Genomic DNA, 25,186 nt, shown 5'->3' with positions numbered 1-25,186 from the left:
CACATGCACACGTGAACACACACAGGAAGGCAGCCAAGGAATGGCCGCCCCAGCCCTCCTCTATCCTGAGCTTCTCTCATGCATGCTCCCATGAGTGGTGAAGTCCAAACAAGAATTGCAAGTGCAGCCCTTCCCAGCCCCTCTAGGCATCTCCACCCAGCACCCGTCCTATGGCCCCCTTCTTCCACCCTTGCCTACCAGTTCCCTACAGGACACTCTGGCCTGGGACAGCCCCAAAGATCTGCTCCGAGCTCCCCACTTTGTACCCTCAGGGTGGCCCGGGTTACACGCAGTGACTCTGCACAGAGCTCTTCACTGAGCCATGAGCACCTTCACTGCACCTGGGACAGAAAGGGGTGGCTGTGTGGGCTTCCCCTCCCACGTGGTGGTCCTCAGAAAGGCTGTGCTATCTCGTGTCTCCAGGGTTCCAAGCTTTGTCTTCTGCCTGGACATTGGTGCCTCTTCTTATTTGAACAGCACTTACTCCTCCTTGGAGAGTTCACGCAAAGCCACCTCCCTATGCAGACCTCCCTTATCTCTCAGGCATACTAAGGCTCCTTCCCTGCTGTACTCAGACCCTCCTCTCCTTAAGCCCTTTTTGCATATATTTGCCCCCTGAACTCCTGCTAGCTTGGACTGTGTGTCTTTCTTGTGCTCAACTAATGTTTTTGTTGAGTGGATGGAGAGATCCATGAATAAATGGAGGATGGCTGGGTGTGCGGGTGGGAGAATGGAGGGGTGGATGATGGAGGATGAATGGGTGGAGGATGGCTGGGTGCGTGGGTGGGAGAATGGATGATGAATGGGTGGAGGATGCTGGGTGTGTGGGTGCGAGTCTGGAGGATGAATGGGTAGAGGATGGCTGGATGCGTGGGTGGGAGAATGGATGATGAATGGCTGGAGGATGGCTGGGTGTGTGGGTAGGAGAATGGAAGGGTGGATGATGGAGGGATGAATGGGTGGAGGATGGCTGGGTTCGTGGGTGGTTGATGGAGGATGAATGGGTGGAGAATGCTGGGTGTGTGGGTGGATGATGGAGGATGAATGGGTGGAGGATGGCTGGGTGTGTGGGTGGAGGATGGAGGATGAATGAGTGGAGGATGACTGGGTGTGTGGGTGGGAGAATGGAGGATGAATGGGTGGAGGATGGCTCGGTGCATGGGTGGATGATGGAGGATGAATGGGTGGAGGATGCTGGGTGTGTGGGCGGAAGATGGAGGATGAATGGGTGGATGATGGCTGGGTGCGTGGGTGGAGGATGGAGGATGAATGGGTGGATGATGGCTGGGTGTGTGGGTGGAAGATGGAGGATGAATGGGTGGATGATGGCTGGGTGTGTGGGTGGAGGATGGAGGATGAATGGGTGGAGGATGCTGGGTGTGTGGGTGGAAGATGGAGGATGAATGGGTGGATGATGGTTGGGTGCGTGGGTGGGAGAATGGATGATGAATGGCTGGAGTATGGCTGGGTGTGCGGGTGGGAGAATGGAAGGGTGGATGATGGCTGGGTGCGTGGGTGGATGATGGAGGATGAATGGGTGGAGAATGCTGGGTGTGGGGGTGGATGATGGAGGATGAATGAGTGGAGGATGGCTGGGTGTGTGGGTGGATGATGGAGGATGAATGAGTGGAGGATGGCTGGGTGCGTGGGTGGGAGAATGGAGGATGAATGGGTGGAGGATGGCTCGGTGCATGGGTGGATGATGGAGGGTGAATGGGTGGAGGATGCCTGGTTCGTGGGTGAAAGAATGGAGGATGAATGGGTGGAGGATGGCTGGGTGCATGGGTGGATGATGGAGGATGAATGGGTGGAGGATGCTGGGTGTGTGGGTGGAGGATGGAGGATGATTGGATGGCTGGGTGGACAGTGACAGAGGGAAACACAGGCTCCTCCTTAGTAGCTGGTAGACTCAGAGTCCCCGTGGCTGCCTTTCCTCTCTCTCACTCCTAGTGCCTCCTCCTGGAGACTTGCTCCTGGGTCTGACCCATGTGAGAAGGTGTCTGAGGAGCTGTCCTGTGTCCAAACTCCTGCCCCGAGTTTCTGGACCCTCTTCTCTGCTTCCCCAGCCCCGCCCAGGCTCAGGCTCACCTGCTCAGGGTGATATTGGTGCTTTGGTCCCGCTCCTGAGACAAGACGTGGAAAATCCAGTCCTGGAACCCAAGAAGGCGGCTGCAAAAGTTGCCATCTGCAGCATCCCTCCCAGTCATGGCCCTGCTCCCTGGGGGAGGTAGACCACAGCCCTGTCCCTTCCCAAGGCCCCTGGGGGAATCACAATTTGGATGGGGAGCAAGAGGAAGGGTGTAGTGGAAGCTGTGGCTGCTGTTCTGGGGAAGAAGGGACTCGGGTCTCCAGACTCTTCCCCGGCGGGCCTGGCCACCCTGCCCGGCTCTTTCCCACCTCTGGTCCTCATGCTTCCTGCTCCCTCTGCCTGGAATCCTCCTCAGCTCTGCCCATGTTGACTCAGCCTCTGCCTCCAGGTGTCAGCTCCAATGTCACCTTCTTAGAGAGACCTTCCTTGACCACGCTATCTAACGTGCTTTCCCAGAGGGTGGGCATGGTGGCTCATGCCTATAATCCCAGCATTTTGGGAGAGCTGGTGTGGGAGGATTGCCTAAGGCCAGGAGTTCAAGACCAGCCTGGGCAACATAGCGAGACTCCATCTCTTTAAAAAGTTTAACATATAGCCAGGCCTGGTGGCATATGCCTGTGGTCCCAGCTGAGGACCACAGCTAAAGCAGGAGGATTACTTAAGCCCAGGAGTTCGAGGCTTCAGTGAGCTGTGATCATACCACTGCACTCCAGCCTGGGCGACAGAGCAAGCCCCTGTCTCCAAAAATAAAAAATAAAGTAAAAATACAAAAATAAAGTAGTTTCCCCCAGTTACTCTCTCCCATCACCTGTTTATTTATTTCACAGCCATAATCACACTTTGAAATGATTTTATTTCTGTTTGTGATCTTGGCCTTCTCCTATTAAAAGGATTATGTCTGTCTAATTCTGTGTTGTGTACATAGCACACTGCCTGGGAGAATATTGGTGGAAGGAAAGAAGGAAGGAAGGAAAGAAGGAAGCAGGGAGGGACGAAGAAAGGGAGGAAGGAAGAAAAGAGGAAGGAAGGAAGGAATGAAGGAACGAAGGAAACAGGGAAGGAGGGAGGGAGAAGGAAGGAAGGAAGAAAAGAAGGAAGGAAGGACAGAAGGAAGGAAGGAAATGAGAAGGGAGGGAGAAAGAAAGGAAGGAAAGAAGGAAGGGAGAAGGGAGGGAGAAAGGAAAGAAGGAAGAAGGGAAGGAGAAGGAATGAAGGAAGGAAGAAGGGACGAAGGAAGGAAGAAGGAAGGGAGAAGTGAGGGAGGGAGGAAGGAAGGGAGAAGGAAGAAAGGAAGGGAAAAGGAAGGGAGGAAGGAAGGAAGGAAGGAATGAAGATGGAAGGAAGAAATAAAGCAGACAAAGGAAGGAAGGAGGGAAAGAGAGAAGGAGGGAAAAAGGCACCCCCTCCAAATTTCCAAATAGCCCACATCTTTTTTTTTTTTTTTTTTTTTTTGAGACGGAGTCTCGCTCTGCCGCCCAGGCTGGAGTGCAGTGGCCAGATCTCAGCTCACTGCAAGCTCCGCCTCCCGGGTTCACGCCATTCTCCTGCCTCAGCCTCCCGAGTAGTTGGGACTACAGGCGCCCGCCACCGCGCCCGGCTAGTTTTTTGTATTTTTTAGTAGAGACGGGGTTTCACCGTGTTAGCCAGGATGGTCTCGATCTCCTGACCTCGTGATCCGCCCGTCTCGGCCTCCCAAAGTGCTGGGATTACAGGCTTGAGCCACCGCGCCCGGCCAAGCCCACATCTTATGCCCAGACTTGTCACCAGCCCAAAGCTGAGGGCCAGGAACTCGGCCCCCAACTGTCTCACCTCAGAGGCCTCAGAAGGCCAGTCAGCCATGGAGATAGTCATCTTGTACTGGGTGTCACTGAAAGAGAAGGTCAGGCCTGTTGCGGTCCCTGCCAGTGATGCCCCTCCATGCCCACCCGCTGCTGTGCCCGCCCACCCGCACTCACTTGCAGGATTCCTTGCACATGCCAATGCAGGTCTCTCTCTGCGCCACGCTCATCTGCAGATCTGAGTAGCAATGGGCTGTGCAGGAGACAGAGAGGTGGCCAAGAGGTTGGAGGGGGCTTTCTAGCCCCGGTCCCCTGCTGAGCCTCTGGCTGGCCCCTCTGCTCTCCTGGCCCTGTGGTTAGGTGGCGGGAGGAGGTGTCATGAACAATCACCGCTCCCTACCCAGCCCCCGACCTCCAGCATTTCACCCCAGTCTGGCCTGGGTCCCAGCTCAGGCCGGTCAGAGCAGCTTTCCTTTTGCCGGCCATCCCCATCCCTGCCTGGGGGATGGGGTTATGGGGTCATGAACAAAGGGTGGGTGACTGGAAGGAGTAACGTTTTTCCCGTTTAGTTTGTGTTGGTTGTAAGTGGTGAGTCTCCTGCTGACAGCATTCTTTTTATTCTCTCTCTTTTTTTTTTTTTTTTTTTTTTAAGAGACGGGGTTTTTGCCATGTTGGCCAGGCTGGTCTCGAACTCCTGGCCCCAACTGATCATCTTGCCGCAGCCTCCCAAAGTGTTGGGATTACAAGCATGAGCCACTGCACCCTGCTGACAACATTCATCGGTGGTTGGACTCCAGACCGCCAGGGCTCCCAGGCCCCAGCTCCAATTGCTTGTGAGCCCAGCAGGGCTCTTCTTCCCGCTGTGACTTCAGGTTTCGAGTCCTCGGAGGCCACCATCATGCTAATGGCTTCCTCACCCTCCCCTCCCACCCAGCGCCTTGCAGAGAGACCCAGTGAACCCACACAGACATGAACACACATGCTGAAGAGGGACGCATGACCTTATCCATACATGCACGTGCACACACACACACATACACACGAGTGCACTAAAGCCAGAGTGTACAAATGCAGACCCTGGAAGTGATTTGTGCCTGTGCATAAACCTACACACAGCAACCCACCACACTCACGAATGGCTCCTGTGCGTTTGGACGCAAGCACGGAAATGCCTTTGCATGTGTGCACTTGAAAACATGAGTGCAAGCACACACTCGCCAGCAGCCACATGCCTAGGGTTGCACGTGTGCGAGCATTTGGCACACAGACACAGGCCCACAAGGACACGTGCACCCTATGCCTATGTGTTTCAAGCCCATGCTTCATGAAATTGAGGAGCAGAGAGAAGGCTGGGTTCCTGCAGAAAGGAGGCCTGGGAAGGGATTGTAGGAGGGACCTCAGACTGCGGAGGAGCCACCCTGGGCACATCTCTGGACTCTGCTGAGGGCACTGAGCTCTGCCCGCTCCTCTATGGTCAGAGCCTCTGTGGCCCCAGGTGGCTGGAGTGCCGATCCCCCTGTGTCCCCGCTCACCCCAGTCTGGGAAGTCCCGGTTGTTGCAGTATTTCTCCCCACGGGGCAGTGGGTAGAGGTAGTGCCCACACTTGCAGCTACGGATCATGTGGTCTTGGAAGCAGGAGCGAAGACAGGCCTGTGGGGGGTAGGGGGTTCATAAGGAGAGAACACAGGCACGGTCAGTGATGTCCCCATCCCAGCACCGGGGTGTCCAGAGAAGTGATGCCCAGGTTAAGGGAGCTGGGGGAGCTGGCGGAGGTGCTCCAGGGCTGAGAAGCTGTGCTGAGATGACTGGCTGCAGCTACAGACCCCACAGTCCTGGACGTTTTTGGGCTTCCCAGCAGGTCCCTGGACCCCGCAGAGGGACCTAGGCCAGACCCCAGTATCCCAGGTCTCACCATTCAGAGCTGGGGTCCTCACCCTTCACCATGGGGAAGAGCAGCTTGCTCCTGATAATAAAGCCAATGCTCAGAGAGCTCTCATTATGAGGATGCCAGCCTCCGTCCAAGCACTTGACACAGATGCACCCTGATAGGCCGCCAAGGAAGCCAGGCAGGCTAGCTCTGTGTTCCTTCCTCCCAGAGGGAAATGCCCAGGGAAAGCCAGGAGAAGGATGATCGCTGAGTGTCCTGACGCACAGTCAATGACAGAGGAAGTGAGTGGCCCACTGGTCTGCAGAACATCTCCTGGTGGGGCGAGGAAGAAGAGGGCTCCTGGGCAGCCTCCGGGAGGCTGGATGTGATGAGTCTCAACTCACTCGGCCCCAACATACTGGGCTTTCAGGTCATTCTGACCTGGTTTCAGTCCACTCAGAGACCAGCTATGTGTCCTAGGGCGAGTCATGACCCTCTGGGGCTCGGTTTACTCATAGGTGAAATAGGGTGTGGAGGACACCTGTCTCCTGAGGTTGGGAGGGAGGATTCAGGGCCACATCAGGTTCTCGGGAAGCACTGCACGGATGGAGGCAGCGGTTCTTGGTGTTTCATTGTCTATCCAGTTTCTTAGGTCCTGACTACCCTGGGCTCCTGGATACAGCCCTGGCCAGCTCCTCCCTACCTCTCTCCACTCAGCCCCGCCCTCCACACCTGCGCCCCTGAGTCCCCTTCTGCTCCTCCTGCGTCTCCGTCTCAGGTCCCTATGTGTTGCCTTTCTATTGTCCCTAATGAGTCTGTGGTTTCCTGAGGGCAGGAAATCGGGGCTGGGTGGCAGATTAAATGGCATGGCCAGGAGGAGCCAGAGCTGGGTTTCCAGCAAGTGTTTTACATTCTTTTTTTTTTTTTTTGAGATGGAGTCTTGCTCTGTCGCTCAGGCTGGAGTGCTGTGGCATGATCTCGGCTCACTGCAACCTCAACCTCCAGGGTTCAAGTGATTCTCCCGCCTCAGCCTCCCGAGTAGCTGGGATTACAAGCACGTGCCACCACACCTGGCTAATTTTTGTATTTTTAGCAGAGACCAACTTTCACTATGTTGGCCAGGCTGATCTCAAACTCCTGACCTCAGGGGACCCACCCACCTTGACATCCCAAAGTGTTGGGATTACAGGCGTGAGCCACTGTGCCCAGCCTCTTTTTTACTTTTTTTTTTTTTTTTTGTATTTTTCCTGAGACAGGGTCTCACTCTGTCGCCCAGGCTGGAGTGCAGTGGCGTGATCATAACTCTCTGCATCCTCAAACTCCTGGGCTCAAGCGATCCTCCCGCCTCAGCCTCTGAGTAGCTGGGACTACAGGTGTGCATCACCGTGCCCCACCAAGGTGTCTTATATTCTTGTAGACCTCTCTGTCTCATCTGGAAAGCGGGAGTCCTTCCCAGGCCCTGTGACGGAGGCTGGGGTGGGCTCAAGCCGGCTCCTGGTTGGAGTGGCCATGGGAATGGGCAGAGCTCCCGATCAGGGCCTGGCTCTTGGCTAAGTTTTCTGGCCTGAGTGGCTACCACACCGGAAGAAACGAGAAGCGCAGTTTTCCTGGAATGAAGTTTCTGGGGCTGGCGCCTTCTTCTCCATGTTTCCCACCTCCCTGTACTGCTCTGTCTGTCTGTCCCTCCAGAGGCTCAGATGACGGCTAGAGTTCTCCATAATGGGCAGAAGTCCCTCCAGACGCGAGGTGGCCAAACCAGCCAAGCAATGGGTGGGCAGGTGGGCACCAGGAGGGTCATTTCCTGTGACTACAGGGAAAGGCAAACCATGCCATGCTCGGGCACCCAGACACTGAGGCTGGCATTGGGCTGCCCTCTTGTTATGCCTCAGTGCACTGATCTGCCAACGCAGACTGGGCTGGAGAGGAAGTATCAGCGAGTGGTCATTTTTGTCACCTTTGCAAGGATTCAATCTGCCCTCTCCAAGGGGGCCAGGACTAGGGGCAGGTCTGGGTTAACTCTGGAGATCAGGACAAGAAGGAAGCTGCCAGCTACAGCAAAGAGGATTGAGGGCAGATACAAAGAGGGACTTCCAGTGGGTGCAGTGGCTCATGCCTATAATCCCAGCATTTTGGGAGGCCAGAGTGGGAGGACTGCTTGAGCCCAGGAGTTCGAGACTAGCCTGGGCAACATAGCAAGACTCTGTCTCTGCAAAAAATTTTAAAAATTAAGAAATTAGCCAGGCACAGTAGCTCATGCCTGTGGTCCTGGCTACTAGGGAGGCTAAGGCAGGAGGATCACTTGAATCCAAGAGTTCAAAGCTGCAGTAAGCTATGATGGCACCGCTGCACTTCAGCCTGGGTGACAGAGCAAGACCCTGTCTCTCTTTTTTATTTTATTATTTTATTTTTTGAGACAAGGGTCTCGCTCTGTCACTCAGGCTGGAGTGCAGTGGCATGATCTCAGCTCACTGCAACCTCCACCTCCCAGGTTCAAGCAATTCTCTTGCCTCAGCCCCCTGCGTAGCTGGGACTACAGTCGTGTGCCACCACACCTGGCTAAATTTTTTTTTTTTTTTTGTATTTTTTAGTAGAGATGGGGTTTTACCATGTTGGCCAGGCTGGTGTTGAACTCCTGACCTCAAGTGTGATCCACCTGCTTTGGCCTCCCAAAGTGCTGGGATTACAGGCGTGAGCCAGCATGCCTGGTTATCTCTTTAAAAATAATAATAATAAAGACCGGGCATGGTGGCTCATGCTTGTTATCCCAGGACTTTGGGAGGCCAAGGCGGGTGGATCACAAGGTCAGGAGTTCAAGACCAGCTGGCCAACTTGGTGAAACCCTGTCTCTATTAAAAATACAGAAAAATTAGCTGGTGTGGTGGCAGGCGCCTGTAATCCCAGCTTCTTGGGAGGCTGAGGCAGAGAATTGCTTGAACCTGAGGCGGAGGTTGCAGTGAGCTGAGATCATGCAACTGCACTCCAGCCTGGGTGACAGAGTGAAACTCCATCTTAAGAAAAAAAAAAAGTAGGGGGATTTCTTAGGTAAATTGATGATGCATTTGAACTGGGGTCTGCCAATCCCAATTTCCTCATTCCTAGAATGGGAATGATAATAGCATCTACATCTTAGGGTTGTTGTGAAAGTTAAATGATGTAATGTATGTAAATTACTTACAACAGTGACTGCCTAACACATGGTAAGCCTGCTATTATTAGTTTATCAATAAATGCTGCTGTCATTAGTATATTATGGATTCATGTGGGGAGGGGGTTGAAAGACTAAACGATGATGGAATGTGTTCCAGCCCTTAGCACAGTATTTCACACGCAGTGAAAGCTTGATGGTGTTAGCTGCTATTTTTTGTTTTCATCTCGGGAAACCCCAGAGTAAGATCCCTATATTCCCCTGGGCGTCCCCAAGGGCACACCTGCTCAAGTGGGGATGAGAAGTGGCCAGTCCTAGGCCCTGGTGAGAGAGCTCAGGAAGGTGACTGGTCCCACAGGCCCAGGGGTGCCCCGTGGCCACCTACAAAAGCCCAGCAGAGCCAGCCTTGCTGGGGCCAGTTCTCCCGGAGGACTGAGGTCTCCGCCCCATAAACCCGGACAGGGGCCCTGGGGCATGAGGTGTGCGCCGCCTTCCCACCTGGATGGAGTAGGTCGTGTTGTAGTCACTGTAGAAGTTTTGGACGGGGACCTCGGAGCCATTCACGGTGCACGGGCTGTAGGGCTCCCCCATGCGCTGAAGCTTGTCCTGGGTTTAGAGGGGTTGCTTGAGAGGGGCCCTGGTCGCTCCAGGAAACCCTTTCTGCGCCTGCCTTGCATCAAGCATGCGGGGATAGAGGGCTGTGGACCCCTGCAAGTGCCAGAGGGGGCGCCAGAGGGCTCACCTTCCCCTAAAGCTTGGCCACCCTGAGGGGGTTCCAGCCAAAAGGAAGGCAGGCCAGGGCTGGGGGGCCCGGATCTCCTCCTCCCAGGCCAAGGGAAGTTGGCCCTGGACAGGTGGGCCCCCACCCTCAGACCCTCTAGGACTGCCCTTGGGCTCTGGACATACCACGAGCACCCCGATGGACGTCTCTGTCCCCGACATGGCATAGATGCCCTCGTCTCTGATGAAGGGGTATGACCTCTGCTCGTGAAGCATCAGCCTGACCCCAGCCGTGGACGCGAGGAAGGGGACGTAGTCTTCCTGGCCTATGTCCAGGATCAACTTCAGGCCTGTGGGGAGGGTGAGGTGAGGGCTGCCTGAACTTGTTCCTGAGGCAGAAAGGAGACCCCACTACCCACTTCTCCAAGCTCCCTCCAGCCAGGGGACCTCCAGGGACCGCCAAGGAGGCTGGCTCCACTTTGCAAAAACTCAGTACTCAAATATTGCTTGCCTTCTGCAAAGCCCCATCATCTCCAAGGCAGGCTCTGACGTAGCCTCCTCCCTGGGTGTCTCTTGCCTCTCCATGATCTCTTTTCTGATCAGGAGGTAGATCTAGGAGGCACGGCATGGCCATGGCCCACCCACACCACCCTGCCTCACACCACAGGTGCCCTCGCTGTCACCGTTCAATGCCTCCGAGCTTCTGCACACCTTCCTCCTGCTGTGCCTTTGCAAATGCTGTTCCCTCACTCTGGAGTGCTGTTCCCTCACCTGGAATGCTGTTTCTTGCTCTGGAATGCTGTTCTCTCACCTGGAATGCTGTTCCTCAATCTGGAGTGCTATTCCTCAATCTGGAGTGCTATTCCTCAATCTGGAGTGCTATTCCCTCGCTCTGGAATGCTGTCTCTGCCACTTCCCTTCCCCCTAGAAACACGTGCTCTTCCTTCAGATCTCAACCAGCATCACTTCCTCCAGAAACCTTCCCTGATGGCTCAGACGAGGTGTCAGGGTCTTGGTTGTACGCTCTCCTTAGCCCTGGAACTTTCCTTCTGAGTACCTGCCTCATTTTTGTGATTCTTCTTTTATTGTCTGTCTTCCTTCCCCACTTGACTGTTATCAAGGGAAGGGACTGGACCCAGTCTCCCACGCACCACAGTCCTGAGCTATGTGGAGCTGAGTCTGTCTGGTTAAGACAGTAAGGGCTGGTTGAGTACTTGCTGCCTGCTGGGTGCTTTGCTAAGGGCTTCATTAAATGTGAGCTCCTTGGCCGGGCACGGTGGCTCACACCTGTAATCCCAGCACTTTGGGAGGCTGAAGCAGGCAGATCACTTGAGGTCAGGAGTTCAAGACCAGCCTGGCTAACATTGTGAAACCCCGTCTCTACTAAAAATACAAAAATTAGCCAGGCATGGTGGCAGGCTCCTGAAATCCCAGCTACTTGGGAGGCTGAGGCAGGAGAATTGCTTGAACCTGGGAGACAGAAGTTGTAGTGAATTGAGATTGCACCACTGCACTTCAGCGGGGATGACAGAGCAAAATAGAAAAGAAAAAATACAAAAATTAGCTGGACATTGTGGCGCATGCCTGTAATCCCAGTTACTTGGGAGGCTGAGGCAGAATCGCTTGAACCCCGGAGGCGGAGGTTGCAGTGAGCCAAGATCACATCACTGCACTCCAACCTGAGCGCGAGCGAGACTCCATCTCCAAAAATAAAATAAAAGAAACATGAGTTCCTTGGATGCTCACAAGGGCCACATGATGGAGGTACTAGTATTGTCCCCATTTTACAGATGGAGAAACTGAGGCACAGAGAAATGAAAGGACTTGTCTGAGGTCTTCCAGTGAGGAAGTGCTTTTGCTGGGCTTCTTACACAGCAGCTGGCTGCCTGACTATAATCATCTGCGTCTGGAAGTAAGTTGACTGGCACCTCTGTGACAGTGCTCTCAGCAGCACGGGGGCTAAGTGAAAGGCACTCAGCTCACCTGCCCCACTCTTGGCCAGCGGCCCTGACGGTCGCTGAATGACAGCCTGCCTCTTGGTGGCTGCAGAGATCAGAACCTGAAAGATGGGAGGAGGGATCCACTCCCACCTGTGCCTGGCTCACAAGCCCAAAAACCACAGCCAGCCTGAGTCCACCAGCCCTTCTCTAGCGGTCAATGCAACACCTGAGCCCCGAGGGAGGGGGAGCCGTCATCCCCCATGCCCCATTTCCTCACTTCCATGGACTCCTTCAGCTTCTGTGTGTCTCTGTCTTTCTTTAAGAATTGTACAGCCGGGCACAGTGGAACACATCTGTAATCCCAGTACTTTGAGAGGCCAAGGAGGGCAGATTGCTTGAGCCCAGGAGTTCGAGACCAGCCTGGGCAACAGGAGGAAACCTCATCTCTACAGAAAATTAGCCACCTGCAGTCCTAGCTCCTCAGGAGGCTGAGGAGGGAGGATCACCTGAGACCAGGAGGTCGAGGCTGCAGTGAGCCGTGACCATGTCATTGCACTCCAGCTTGGGCGACAGAGCGAGACCCTGTCACAAACAAACAAACAAAAAACCAAAACTGTACACCAGAGGGGCAGAGGGACTAAGAGACTAAGTGTTATGTGTTTCTTTTCTTTTTCAAATTCGTATAAATGTGAGTGGTACAAGCACACTTTTGTTACATGGAGTTATTGTACAGTGGTGAAGTCTAGGCTTTTAGTGTAAACTTCACTGGAATCCTATATACTGTTCTCATTAATTTCTTGCCCCTCACCTGCCTCCTACCCTCCCATGCTCTAAGTCTCCGATGTCCATCCTTCCACACTGTGTGTCCACCTGTGCACACCATTTAGCTCCCACTTACAGGTAAGAACATGCAATGTCTTTTGGTCCATGTATTAACTGCATGATCCTGGACAAGTTGTTTAAAAACTGCTCAGAATACTCAGCGTATATGGAGCATTTCCTACTTCCTAGGCAGTTGAAACAATTTACCACATTGCATCATAATGACTCACAAGGCATATACTATTTACTCATCATAATGGCTCACAAGGTAGATTCGATTTACTATACTAAATGCTCTGCTCTGCTACTATATACTAATGTATGAATGGGGAGACTAAGGCTTTGAGAAGGTTGCTCTGGAGCTCAGGAACACCCTGCAAATAAATGGTGGGGCTGCAGTGGTGCGATCATGGCTCACTGCTGCCTTGACCTCCCCAGCTCAAGCAATCTTCCTGCCTCAGCCTCCTGAGTAGCTGGGACTACAGGTACGTGTCATCATGCCTCGCTAATTTTTGTACTTTTTTTAAGAGATGGGGTTTCACCTTATTGCCCAGGCTGGTCTCGAACTCCTGGGCTTAAACAATCCTCCCACCTCGGCCTCCCAAAGCGTTGGGATTACAGGCATCAGCCACCATGCCTGGCTGAACCTTGAGCTCTTGACCACGAAGCTGTGCTGCTTCCAAATCCTCACTTTGCTCATCAGCAAAACGGGAACACCAGTTGCTACCCCAGGGATTCTGAGCATTGCAGGAGGGAATGGCTGAGGAAGCGCCTGGCCTGGCCTCCCCTGGCACACAGCAGAGCCTCAGTAGTGGTCACTCCGCTTGATGCCGCATTAGTCCCCCCTCAGGCCCACCCTGCAACAGCTGATGGTATTTCAGTCCCACATCATAGGGGTGGTTAAAGCCTCTTGGCTCTGGCCCCAGGATAAACCAAAACTCACCAAATTCAGGTCCAGGGTTGGCCGAAGGAAGTGCCTTCTCTGTCATGCCCCAGTTGAAGATGTAACAGTTACCATAGTGAGGGTAGAAGATGGACGTGAAGTTCCTAAAAGAAACAGCATCAGCTGCAGGGCAGGTTCCACCACAGACAATGCCTTCCCCGACTATCTGCTTTCCACCCTTCGTTTCCTCCTTGGAGGGGCTCCGAAAGGGAGAGGCAAGCAACACGTCATTCTGTCCATCCTCTTGCAAAAACCAGAGAGGGGATTCCCAGGCTCCCTTGGGAAAGCAGGGGAAGGGAATTTCTCTGGAGTTGGGGCTCAGGCTCTCTGGTTTAGCTGTGAGTTATGAAAAAGAACTTTCTGGCCGAGCCTGGTGGCTCACGCCTGTAATCCCAGCACTTTGGAAGGCCGAGGTGGGAGGATCGCTTGAGGCCAGGAGTTTGAGACAAGGCTGGGCAACATGGTGAGACCCTCATCTCTACAAAAAACACAGAAATTAGCCAGGTGTGGTGGTGCATGCCTGTAGTCCCAGTTACTTGGGAGGCTGAGGTGGGAGGATTGCTTGAGACCAGGAGTTCGAGGCTGGAGTGCACCGCTGCACTCCAGCCTGGGTGACAGAGTGAGACCCTGTCTCTAAAACACAAAACAGCAACAACAACAACAACAACAAAACGAAAAAGAGCTTTCTTAGATGTTTTCATCTGTCTCACATACACCCCAAAAGAGGCACATCCATGTCCTCACCCTCAGAACCTGCAAGTGTGACTTTATTTGGAAAAAGGGTCCTTGCAGATGTGACTAAGGATCTCCAGATGAGGTCATCTTGGATTATCCAGGTGGGCCCGAAATTCAATGACAAGTGTCCTTAGAAGACACAGAAGAGAGACAGATACAGAGGAGAAGTTCATTGAAGACTGAGGCAGGGGCCTTCAGACATAAGCCGAGGAACGCCTGGGCCCACCAGAAGGCTCAGGGGAGGCTCCCTCCTTGCCTCTTCTGTTGACGGGTGTGCTGGAGTTCATGAAACCCTGTTCGGTCAACATGCATGTTCTCAAGTCTCCAAAGTAAGCAGCTTTAAAAAATATCTCTTGATGTTTTTATATTATTCTTTTTTTATTTATTAAAAACAAGAGGAGGTTGGGAACGGTGGCTTATGCCTGTAATTCCAGCACTTTGGGAGGCCAAAGTGGGAAGATCGCTTGAGCCCAGGAGTTTTGTTTGTTTGTTTGTTTGTTTTGAGACAGAGTCTCGGTATGTTGCCCAGGTTGGAGTGCAGTGGTGTGATCTCACTCCAGGCTGAGGAGAATCTCAGCGATTCTCCTGCCTCAGCCTCCCAAGTAGCTGGGACTACAGGCGCCCGCCACCTCGCCCGGCTAGTTTTTTGTATTTTTTTTCAGTAGAGACGGGGTTTCACCAGGTTAACCAGGATGGTCTCGATCTCCTTACCTCGTGATCTGCCCGTCTTGGCCTCCCAAAGTGCTGGGATTCCAGGCTTGAGTCACCGCGCCCGGCCTAATTTGTGTATTTTTAGTACAGACGGGGTTTCATCATATTGGCCAGGCTGCTCTTGAACTCCTGACCTCAGGTGATCCACCCACCTTGGCTTCCCAAAGTGCTGCAATTACAGGCATGAGTCACTGCGCCTGACTGAGCCCAGGAGTTCGAGACCAGCCTGGCCAACGAATTGAGACCCTGTCTCTAAAAAAAAAAAAAAAAAAAAAAGCCAGGCATGGTGGCGAGTGTCTGTAGTCCCAGCTACTTGGTACTTGGGAGGCTGATGTGGGAGGATCACCTGAGCCTGGGGAGTTTGAGGCTGTATTGAGCTGTGACTGCACCACTGCACTCCAGCCTGGGCAACAGAGTGAGACCCTGTATCAAAAAACAATAATAAATTGTAAAAAGTTAAAAATAAAAACCAGAACAAATGAGAGTAAGTACATCAAATAACACACACACACAAAACGTCACCTGCCATGCCGTATTGTCTCTGAAGCCCTTATGCTCCACAGCAAACTTTCACTGAGTGACTTTTATGGGCCAGGCCTGTGCTGAATCTTTCTGTGTACATGATCTCATTTAATTCTCAAAATAACCCCACGAGGGCAGGCGTTATTTTCCCACGTTTTCAGATAAGAAAGCCATTTCCTGTATCTTTTGTCTCGGTCCGTGGCCTTGCAGAATGACTTGGGTCCAGGGCAGGCTGTGAAATGGGATATGGGGGCTGCCCCAAGCTCTGCCACTGTCAACAGATTTCAGCTGCTTACTCAACCTCTGAGCTTGGGTTTCCTCCGTGGTGCAAGGGGAAGCAGGAAGAAACCACATTTTTCCACCCAATCAATGTTTGTTGAGGTGGGTGCTGGGCTAAGGACACCAAGCAAAACAAGACAGGGCTGCCTTTTGTAGCTTCCAGTGTGGCTGAGGACAGAGAGTGGAATCCTATCAACCCCCGTCTCCTTCCAAGATGTGATTTTCCTATTTCTTTTTTCTCTTCTCTTTTCTTTCTTTCTTTCCTTCTTTCCTTCTTTCTTTCTTTCTTTTTCTTTCCTTTCTTTCTCTTTCTTCTTTCTCTCTCCTTCCTTTCTCTTTCTTTCTTTTCTTCTTTCTCCTTCCTTCCTTTCCTTCCTTTTCTTTCTTTCTTCTCTCTTTTCCTTTCTTTTCTTTTCCTTCCTTCCTCCCTTCTCCCTTTCTCTCTTTTCTTTTCTCCCTTTCTTTCTTTCCTTCCTTCCTTCTTTCCTTCCTTCCTTCCTTTCTTTTTCTTTCTTTCTTTTCTTTTCTCTCTCTCTTTCTCTCTTTCTCTCTTTCTCTCTTTCTCTCTTTCTCTCTTTCTCTCTTTCTCTCTTTCTCTCTTTCTTTCTTTCTTGACAAAGTCTTACTCTGTAACCCAGGCTGGAGTGCAGTGGCATGATCTTGGTTCACTGCAACCTCTGCCTCCTGGGTTCAAGCAATTCTCCTGCCTCAGCCTCCTGGGTAGCTGAGATTACAGGCGGGCACCACCACGCTCAGCTATATTTTTTTTGAGATGGAGCTTCACTCTTTCACCCAGGCTGGAATAAAGTGGTGACATTTCAGCTCACTGCAACTTCTGCCTTCCGGGTTCAAGCGATTCTCCTGCCTCAGCCTCCCGAGTAGCTGGGATTATAGGTGTCTGCCACCACAACCAGCTAATTTTTGTATTTTCAGTAAAGACGGGGTTTCACCATGTTGGGCAGGCTGGTCTCGAACTCTTGACCTCAGGCGATCCACCCACCTCAGCCTCCCAAAGTGCTGGGATTACAGGCGTGAGCCACCGTGCCTCGCCTAATTTTTGTATTTTTAGTAGAAATGGGGTTTCACTATGTTGGCCAGGCTGGTCTTGAACTCCTGACCGCAGGTGATTTGCCCACCTCAGCCTCCCAAAGTGCTGATATTACAGGTGTGAGCCACCAGGCCGGGCTCCAAGATGTGACTTTGGTCTGTCCACCTGTCTCCACCTCAGACTCGCCCACCCTGACCCAAGCCACCAGCATCTCATGTCTGGATTCTTGCTGGAGCCTCTGCCTCTGCTCATCCTTAAGTTCTTCCTTCTGTACAGGTCAGGGTGATTGTTTAAAGTTGCGAGTCAGACTATGGCACTTCCTTTCTGAGAACCCTCCAAAGGCTTCTTGTCACTCACAGAATAAAGTGCAAAGGCCCTATGCTGGCCTTCTATGTCTCGTTCCTTACACTCCAGCAACACTCTAGATGTTTCCAAGCTCAAGGCTTTTGCCGCTGTTGTCTTTTGTGCCTGGAATAGTCTCCAACCAGCTCTGCAGACACTGGCTTCTCCCCATCCTTCAGCTTTTATCTGCTCTAAGGCCTCCCCTGAACCCCTATGCAAAATGATGGACTTGAACTATTAGTTAATAGTACTTTATTACTAATAGTAATAGACTTTTCTACCTAGTTACTCTAGATCTTTTCCACCAGTTTATTTATATGTATGTATTTATTTATTTTGAGATGGAGTTTCACTCTTGTCGCCCAGGCTGGAGTGTAGTGGCACGATCTTGGCTCATTACAACCTCTGTCTCCCCGTTCAAGCGACTCTCCTGCCTCAGCCTCCTGAGTAGCTGGGATTACAGGCAGGCACCACCACGCCCAGCTATTTTTTTTTTTTTTTTTTTTTTGAGATGGAGTTTCGCTCTTTCAGCCAGGCTGGAGTGAAGTGGTGCCATCTCAGCTCACTGCAACTTCTGCCCTCTGGATTCAAGTGATTCTCCTGCCTCAGCCTCCCGAGTAGCTGGGATTACAGGCATGTGCCACCACAACCAGCTAATTTTTGTATTTTTAGTAGAGACAGGGTGTCACCATGTTGGCCAGGCTGGTCTCGAACTCCTGACCTCAGGTGATCCACCCGCCTTGGCCTCCCAAAGTGCTAGGATTTCAGGCGTGAGTCACTGCACCTGGCCCTTCCACCAGTTGATTATCTTCTTTATCAGATACATCAGAATCTGAAATCATCTCCCCCCGCCTCCTTTTTTTTTCTTGGTGGAGACAGGGTCTCACTCTGTTACCCAGGCTGGAGTGCAATGGTGTGATCATAGCTTACTGCAGCCTCAAACTCCTGGCCTCAAGATATTCTCCTGCCTCAACCTCCTGAGTAGCTGGGACTACAGGCATGAGCCACCATACCCAGCTAATTTGTAAAATTTTTTGTAGAGATGGGGTCTTGCTATGTTGCCCAGGCTGGTCTTGAACTCCTGGCCTCAAGGGATCCTCTGGCCTTAGCCACCCCAAATGCTGGGATTACAGGCATCCACCACTGTGCCTGCCCTGAAATTATCTTCTTGACTTAATTGCTCACTTAGCTGTCTCCTGCTTAGAACATAAGCCCGGGGAGGGAGCATGACCTTGTCTGTCTAGAAGGCGAAGAGCTCAGAGGTCAAGAGCACAGACCACAGAGCCAGCCTGGTTGATTTCAATTCTGGCTGTGTCCCTTAGGCAACTGGTGAGCTTGGGGATGGTTACTTCACCTCTCTGTGCCTCACTTTCCCCATTTGTAACACCAGATAATACTGGCAGTCACCCTACATGACCGTGGCAAGGGGTGGATGCCTAGCATACTGTAATACTCAAAAAATCTTGGCTGCTACTGTTCACAGCTCTGTGCCCAGGGTGTGATACAGAGCACACAGACACTCAGTAAATATTTGATGAATAAATTACAATAGGTGATAAGAGCATCTATAGAGATAAGCGACACCTAAGTCCCAGTGGAGAGCGGGGAGCGGGTCAGGGAAGGTTTCTTGGAGGAGGCGAGGCCTGAGCTGAGACTTTATGAACAAGTAAGCAATAGCTAAGTCTATAGGGTGGGGAGGAGAAAGGGCTCACCAGGCAGGGACACAACACGGGCAAAGCCCCAGAGGGAAGAAATAGCTCTGGGCAGGCACCGTGGAGTCTATAAACCGTGTGGGATCAGGGCTGTGGCCACAGGAAAAGAACAGAGCAGAGCAAACCGGCTCAATCCAGGCACTGCTCTTGAAGGAGAGACCTCGCCCCAGGGCGCGGGGACACAGTGTTCCCAAGAAGCTGTCGTGGTCAGATGCAGCCTAGGAGCAGGAGGCTGCATGGGGTGTGGCCGGATCCCCTCCTGCCCGCACGAGGTGCTCTTGGTCTCCACGTGCGTGCCAACCATTTGCTTGCTGATAATACTTTTCACCTGGAGAGGCTGCTCCCAGAACTGGCTGCCGCTGGTTCCAGAGCCAGGTGTTTCCCTACAGAAATCTCTGCTGGGCCAGGGGCCAGGAATGCAGACAGAGACCAGCAAGCCTCCAGAAAAGACTGGGAAATAGAGCATCCTAGCAGGAAGCAGTAAAACAACAGTGGTACTGTGTGGTCAGAGGTCAGGGAAGACTTTCCAGGGCAGAAACTAGTTGGATAATCCCCGAATCAACAACCACCATAGTAATAACAATGCTTCAATATGCCCAGATCTTGGTTCCTTTATTTTTAAATTTTATTTTTCTTTCTTTTCTTTTTTTTTTTTTTTTTTTTTTTTTTGGAGATTGCCCAGGCTGGAGTGCAGTGGCATGATCTTGGCTCACTACAATCTCTGCCTCCCAGGTTCAAGTGATTCTCCTGCCTCAGCCTCCCTAGTAGCTGGGATTACAGGTGCGTGCCACCACACCAGGCTAATTTTTGTATTTTTAGTAGAGATGGGGTTTTACCATGTTGGCCAGGCTGGTGTCAAACTCCTGGGCTTAGGCAATCCTTCCATCTCGGCCTCCCAAAGTGCTGGGATTACAGACATGAGCCACCTGGCCCAGCCCAGATCTTGGTTTCTAAATACCATTCTTCAATTTAAAAAAACCAGAGCTTGGGCGAAGCGTGTTGGCTCTCTCCTGTAATCCCAGCACTTTGGGGGGCTGAGGTGGGAAGATTGCTTGAGCCAGGCGTTTGAGACCAGCTTGGGCAACACAGGGAGACCCCATCTCTACAAAATAAAAAAAAATTAGTCAGGCATGTGATTGTGCTACTGCACTCCAGCATGGGCAACAGAATGAGACCCCATCTCAAAAAAAAAACAACCAAAAACCAAAAAACAAAAAACCAAACAGAGCTCTTTAGAGAAATGGCTGATTCCAGGGTGGGAGTATCCTGTAGTGCCAGAAAGTAGGCAAAAGTTAAAAAAAAACCCACGCAGGTGAGGACATATCAAAGGCATACAGGCGCCAACTGACAGAGTGGCCAAAGCTAGAAGAATTTAAGCAAGAGAATAGATAACATGGAACTGGATTACAACCTAAATCTATAGGAGTCCATACTGTGTCAATAAATGATGGAATAAATAAGTAAATGGAGGAGAAGAGACAAGTCTTCCTTTACAGAAGAATTCCAAACAATATATATTCTTCTCTCTAGGAGGGGTGGAGCTTAGTGTTCCTTTCCCCGGCCACTCCCTTCTCCTTCCCCTGAGCATAGTCTGAATTTCGTGACTCCTTTCCAAAGCACAGAGCAAAAGCCAGCACAGTGGCTCGCATCTGCAATCCTAGCACTTTTGGAGGCTGAGGAAGAGAATCACTTGAGCCCAGGAGTTGGAGGCTGTGGTTTTTCTGTAAATCTAAAACTATTCATCAATAAAAAGTCTCTCTAGGCCAGGTGCGGTGCTCATGCCTGTAATCCCAGCACTTTGGGAGGCTATGGTGGCGGACAACCTGAGGTCAGAAGTTTGAGACCAGCCTGGCCAACGTGGTGAAACCCTGTCTCTACTAAAAATGCAAAAATTACGCCGGGCGCGGTGGCTCACGCCTGTAATCCCAGCACGTTGGGAGGCCGAGGCGGGTGGATCACAAGGTCAGGAGATCAAGACCATCCTGGCTAACACAGCGAAAACCCATCTCTAGTAAAAATACAAAAAATCGGCTGGGCGTGGTGGCAGGCGCCTGTAGTCCCAGCTACTCAGGAGACTGAGGCAGGAGAATGGCATGAACCCGGGAGGTGGAGCTTGCAGTGAGCCGAGGTAGTGCCACAGCACTCCAGCCTGGGCGACAGAGTGAGACTCTGTCTCAAAAAAACAAAAACAAAAACAAAAGCAAACAAAAAACAACAAAAAAAAGCAAAAATTAGCCAGGTGTGGTGGTGCATGCCTGTCATCCCAGCTACTTGGGGGGCTGAGACACGATAATCACTTGAACCCAGGAGGCGGAGGTTGCAGTGAGTGGAGATCACGCCATTGTACTCCAGCCTGGGTGGCAAGAGCAAAACTCTGTCTCAAAAATAAATAAACAAACAAACAAACAAAAAAACCAATCTCTCTCTATATATTTTAGTCTCACTCTGTCACCCAGGCTGGAATATAGTGGTGTGATCTTGGTTCACTGCAGCCTCAAACTCCCAGGCTCAAGTGATCCTTCCCCCTCAGCCTCGGAGTAGCTGAGTCTACAGGTGTGTACCACCATGCCAGGCTAATTTTGTTATTTAAATTTTTTTTTTTTGTAGAGATGGGGGTCTCACTATGTTGCTCAGGTTGGCCTTAAACTCCTGGCCTCAAGTGATTCTCCCTCCTCGGCCTCCCAAAGTGCTGGGATTAAGCGAGCCACCGCACCTGGCCAAAAGCCTTTTTATTTATTTATTTATTTATTTATTTATTTATGAATGATGGAGTCTCACTCTGTCTGCCAGGCTGGAGTGCAGTGGCATGATCTCGGCTCACTGCAACCTCTGCCTCCTGGGTTCAGCCTCTTACCTCAGCCTCCTGAGTAGCTGGGATTACAGGCATGAGCCACTGCACTCAGCTAATTTTTTGCATTTTTAGTAGAGACGGGGTTTCACCATGTTGGCCAGGCTGGTCTCAAACTCCTGACCTCAGGTGATCTACCTGCCTTGGCTTCCCAAAGTGCTGGGATTATAGGCGTGAGCCACTGCGCCCAGCCCAAAAGCCTTTTTAAAAATAAAATGCTCCTATAATGTTTAGTATGTGCCAGGCATTGCACTAGGTACTTTCCATATGTTAACTCATTTAATCCCCCAATAATGCTATGTGGTTATTTCACTGTCCCTACTTTCCAGATGAGGAAACTGGGGCACAGAAAGGCTAAGTAGCATACCCAGCCACATACTGAGCTGACATTCAAGTCCAGGCAGTTTGGCGTTGGGGTCCACATGTGGCTCGCGTTTTCCAAATTCTGCAGCTGCTGCTTCTGGAGCATTTGTCATGTTAGGAGCGGGACAGGATGGAGTCAGAGAGAGAGGGAGGAATCTAGGGCCACAGTGTCTGGGACCCAGCACCGGCCTCACCGGGAGGGCAGAGAGAGGCACATTCCCACAGTTGTGTCCAAGGCTGACTCAGGAAGGCAGGTGACCAGTCAACTGTGGGAGTGAGGAAGAGCTCAGAGGGCAGTTGGCTGAGATCTCTATGCTAAGGTGCCTGGGTGGTGCCTTTCACTGGGACCTGCCGAGGGCTGGGGAAACAGGCTTGGGAGAGGTGGGCAGGGAGGGAAGTGACGATCACCATTTCTGATGAGGCAATAAGAGTGACGTGGGGTGGGCCTGGCCCACTCTGCTGGCTCTGCCACTCACCAACTGTGACTTCAGAGATGTTACTTAACCTCTCTGGGCAGGTTACAGCAACTACAAAATGAGAGGGAAGGCTGGGCACGGTGGCTCATGCCTGTAATCCCAGCATTTTGGGAGGCTGGGGTGGGAGGATTACTTGAGGCCAGGAGTTTGAGACCAGCCTGGGCAACACAGTGATACTCCGTCTCTTAAAAAAATAAAATAAGGGGAAAATAACAGTTCCTTTCTCATGGCTTTGTTGCCAGGGTTAAAGCAATTTTAACGTGCAGAGTGCTGAGAATAGTGCCTGACACATACAGGGATGAGAAAGGCCCAGTAAATGTTGGCACAATTATTGAATTTGCATTCCTTGTCAAATGGGGTTTTTTGTTTTTGTTGCTGTTTTTTAAGAGAGTCTCTCTCTGTCGCCCAGGCGGGAGTGCAGTCGCACAATCTCGGCTCACTGCAACCTCTGCCTTCCGGTTCAAGTGATTCTTGTGCCTCAGTCACCTGAGTAGGTGGGATTACAGGCACACACCACCACACCTGGCTAATTTTTACATATTTAGTAAAGATGGGGTTTTGCCTTGTTGTCCAGGCTGGTCTCGAACCCCTGGCCTCAAGTGATCTGCCTGATTTGGCCTCCCAAAGTGCTAGGATTACATGCATGAGCCACTGGGCCCGGCCTAAAATGTGGGTTATAAAACTATTATAAAAATAGTAATTGGGCTGGGCACGGAGGCTCACTCCTGTAATCCCAGCACTTTTGAGGCCGAGACAGGTGGATCACGAGGTCAGGAGATCGAGACCATCCTGGCTAACACAGTGAAATCCCGTCTCTACTAAAAATACAAAAAATTAGCCGAGCATGGTGGTGGGTGCCTGTAGTCCCAACTACTCGGGCAGCTGAGGCAGGAGAATGGCGTAAACCCGGGAGGTGGAGCTTGCAGTGAGCCGAGATCGCACCACTGCACTCCAGCCTGGGTGACAGAGTGAGACTCCGTCCCCCAAAAATAAAAATAAAAATAAAATAGTTATAACTATTATTTATTGAGCCTAGTAGTAGGGTCAGTTACTCATGCATATTAATTCACTTAATGTTCAAAGTAACGCTGTAGGGCAGGTACTATTCTCTCCCCTATTTTACAGAGGAGAGAAACTGAGGCATGGCAAGGTTAAGAAATTTGTTCAAGATCACACAGCTTGTAAGATGGAGCCAGGATTTGAGTCCAGGTGGTCTAACCCCAGACCCCACGCCTTGACCCCTTCACTACACTTAACCCCTACCCCTCGCCACGGCCACAAGGCAGAAGTTATGTGGCCGATAGGTGGGGGTTTTACTGGCCCATCAGCCATCTATTTTCCCTGTTTCTGCTAACAGTTCTTCAGCTTCCCTTGGGGGACCACCTGTCCCTCATCCTCAGCCCATATGACCCAAATGGGGCTTCCTTTGGAGGGCTCCATGTTGACAACAGGCCAGCTATACCAAGCCCAGCCCAGCTACCCACGAGGTGGCCAGCACAGCTTTCGGGGCTGGGCTGTGTGTGGAACACAGGCCCTTGAACACCAGGATCCCATTCGATGGGGAGGGAGTTGACAGCAGGTTCACTTTCCTGCCCCACTCTCGCTCCCAGGCGTGTTCTCACTGAGCAGATGGGCCATGCATTTGAAGTTGCAGTATTACAGCTCTCTTTCAGCTGAGTGGGTGAGATGAATGTGCTCGTGGACGTTACGGTAGTCTGTTTGGTATCCCTAGCCTTATGGCAGGTGTGGTTGGCGGGTGTGCCCTGAGCAAAGGACCCTGGCCAAGAGAGTGAGATTGAAACACAGACTGCGACCAGCTAGCCATGGGGTGGCCCTCAAGGAAGAGGGGGGCACCATCAGTCAAATCTTCCACCTATGGGGACCACCTTTTGCTAATCTGTACAATGGAACGTATGTGCTGCTCTGCCCTGCTTAGTGGCCTTGAATTATCTGACATTGTGTGCAAGAACCCCGCCCATGTATGCCTGTGCATTTATTTTTTTCTTTTTGAGACAGAGTCTCGCTCTGCCGCCCAGGCTGAAGTGCAGTGGTGCGATCTCTGCTCACTACAACCTCCGCCAATGGGGTTCCAGTGATTCTCCTGCCTCAGCCTCCCAAGTAGCTGGGATTATAGATGTGCATCATCACTCCAGGTTAATTTTTGTATTTTTAGTAGAGACGGGTTTCGCCATGTTGGCCAGGCTGGTCTCGAACTCCTGACCTCAGGTGATCCACCCGCCTTGGCCTCCCCAAGTGCTGGGCTTATAGGCGTGAGCCACATGTCCGGCTGCACCTGTGCATTTTGTGGGGACAGAGGCCCCAGAGCTTTCTGAAGATTCTCAGTAGAGATTCTGGAAGGTTCTGAGTTCAGAGAGCTGCCTGCAACCACAGTCCCTGGGAGGTGAGCCTGGAAGCCTGTCACATGTCCATAGCATTAAGATTCAGCTAAAAGCTCCTTTCCACAGGGGCCTGAAGTGTGAGCATTGGAGGCCCCAGGTCACTGAATCTCAGAAACAGGACTGGCTGAAACCCAGGGTGGGGCCGAGGTGGGTGTGGCATACCCCACACCTGGAGGCTGGGTCAGGAGGCCCACAAGGAGCTCTGAGGCCTCAGCAGTGCTCCTGCCCATGCTCAGGCCTCCTTCCCACGTGCTTCTGCCAGCTGAGCTCTCTGGAGGCTGTTAGGAGGGGATAGAATGGAGATGCCCACTTTCTGGTTGTCCTAGAGACTGGGACAACACCTGATGTTCAGGCCCAGGGGTGGTTTACCAGGAGCTGGGAGGCCGAGGAGGTGGGAATCTGTGGGTCAACTGCAAGAAGACCTAGACCTCCGGTTACCATTACCCT

At 51.9% G+C, this 25,186-nt stretch overlaps 1 protein-coding gene across 1 annotated transcript in view; it reads right to left on the bottom strand.

Moving 5' to 3' along the window:
• SCNN1B (sodium channel epithelial 1 subunit beta) overlaps nt 1-25,186 on the bottom strand; it is an 88,350-nt gene that overhangs the window by 1,391 nt on the left and 61,773 nt on the right. The window contains exons 5-11 of the mRNA XM_005591460.4: nt 13,305-13,408; nt 9,786-9,949; nt 9,378-9,485; nt 5,400-5,517; nt 4,045-4,120; nt 3,899-3,956; nt 2,089-2,150 (exon numbers count right to left, since the gene is read on the bottom strand). Of these exons, the coding sequence (XP_005591517.3) occupies nt 2,089-2,150; nt 3,899-3,956; nt 4,045-4,120; nt 5,400-5,517; nt 9,378-9,485; nt 9,786-9,949; nt 13,305-13,408 (690 nt within the window). The remainder of the gene's footprint in view (nt 1-2,088; nt 2,151-3,898; nt 3,957-4,044; nt 4,121-5,399; nt 5,518-9,377; nt 9,486-9,785; nt 9,950-13,304; nt 13,409-25,186) is intronic.

Source organism: Macaca fascicularis, chromosome 20, assembly GCF_037993035.2.
Source record: "Macaca fascicularis isolate 582-1 chromosome 20, T2T-MFA8v1.1".
NCBI lineage: Eukaryota > Metazoa > Chordata > Mammalia > Primates > Cercopithecidae > Macaca > Macaca fascicularis.
Note: the sequence above shows the minus strand (reverse complement) of the source record. Positions and strands in the feature narration are given on the sequence as shown.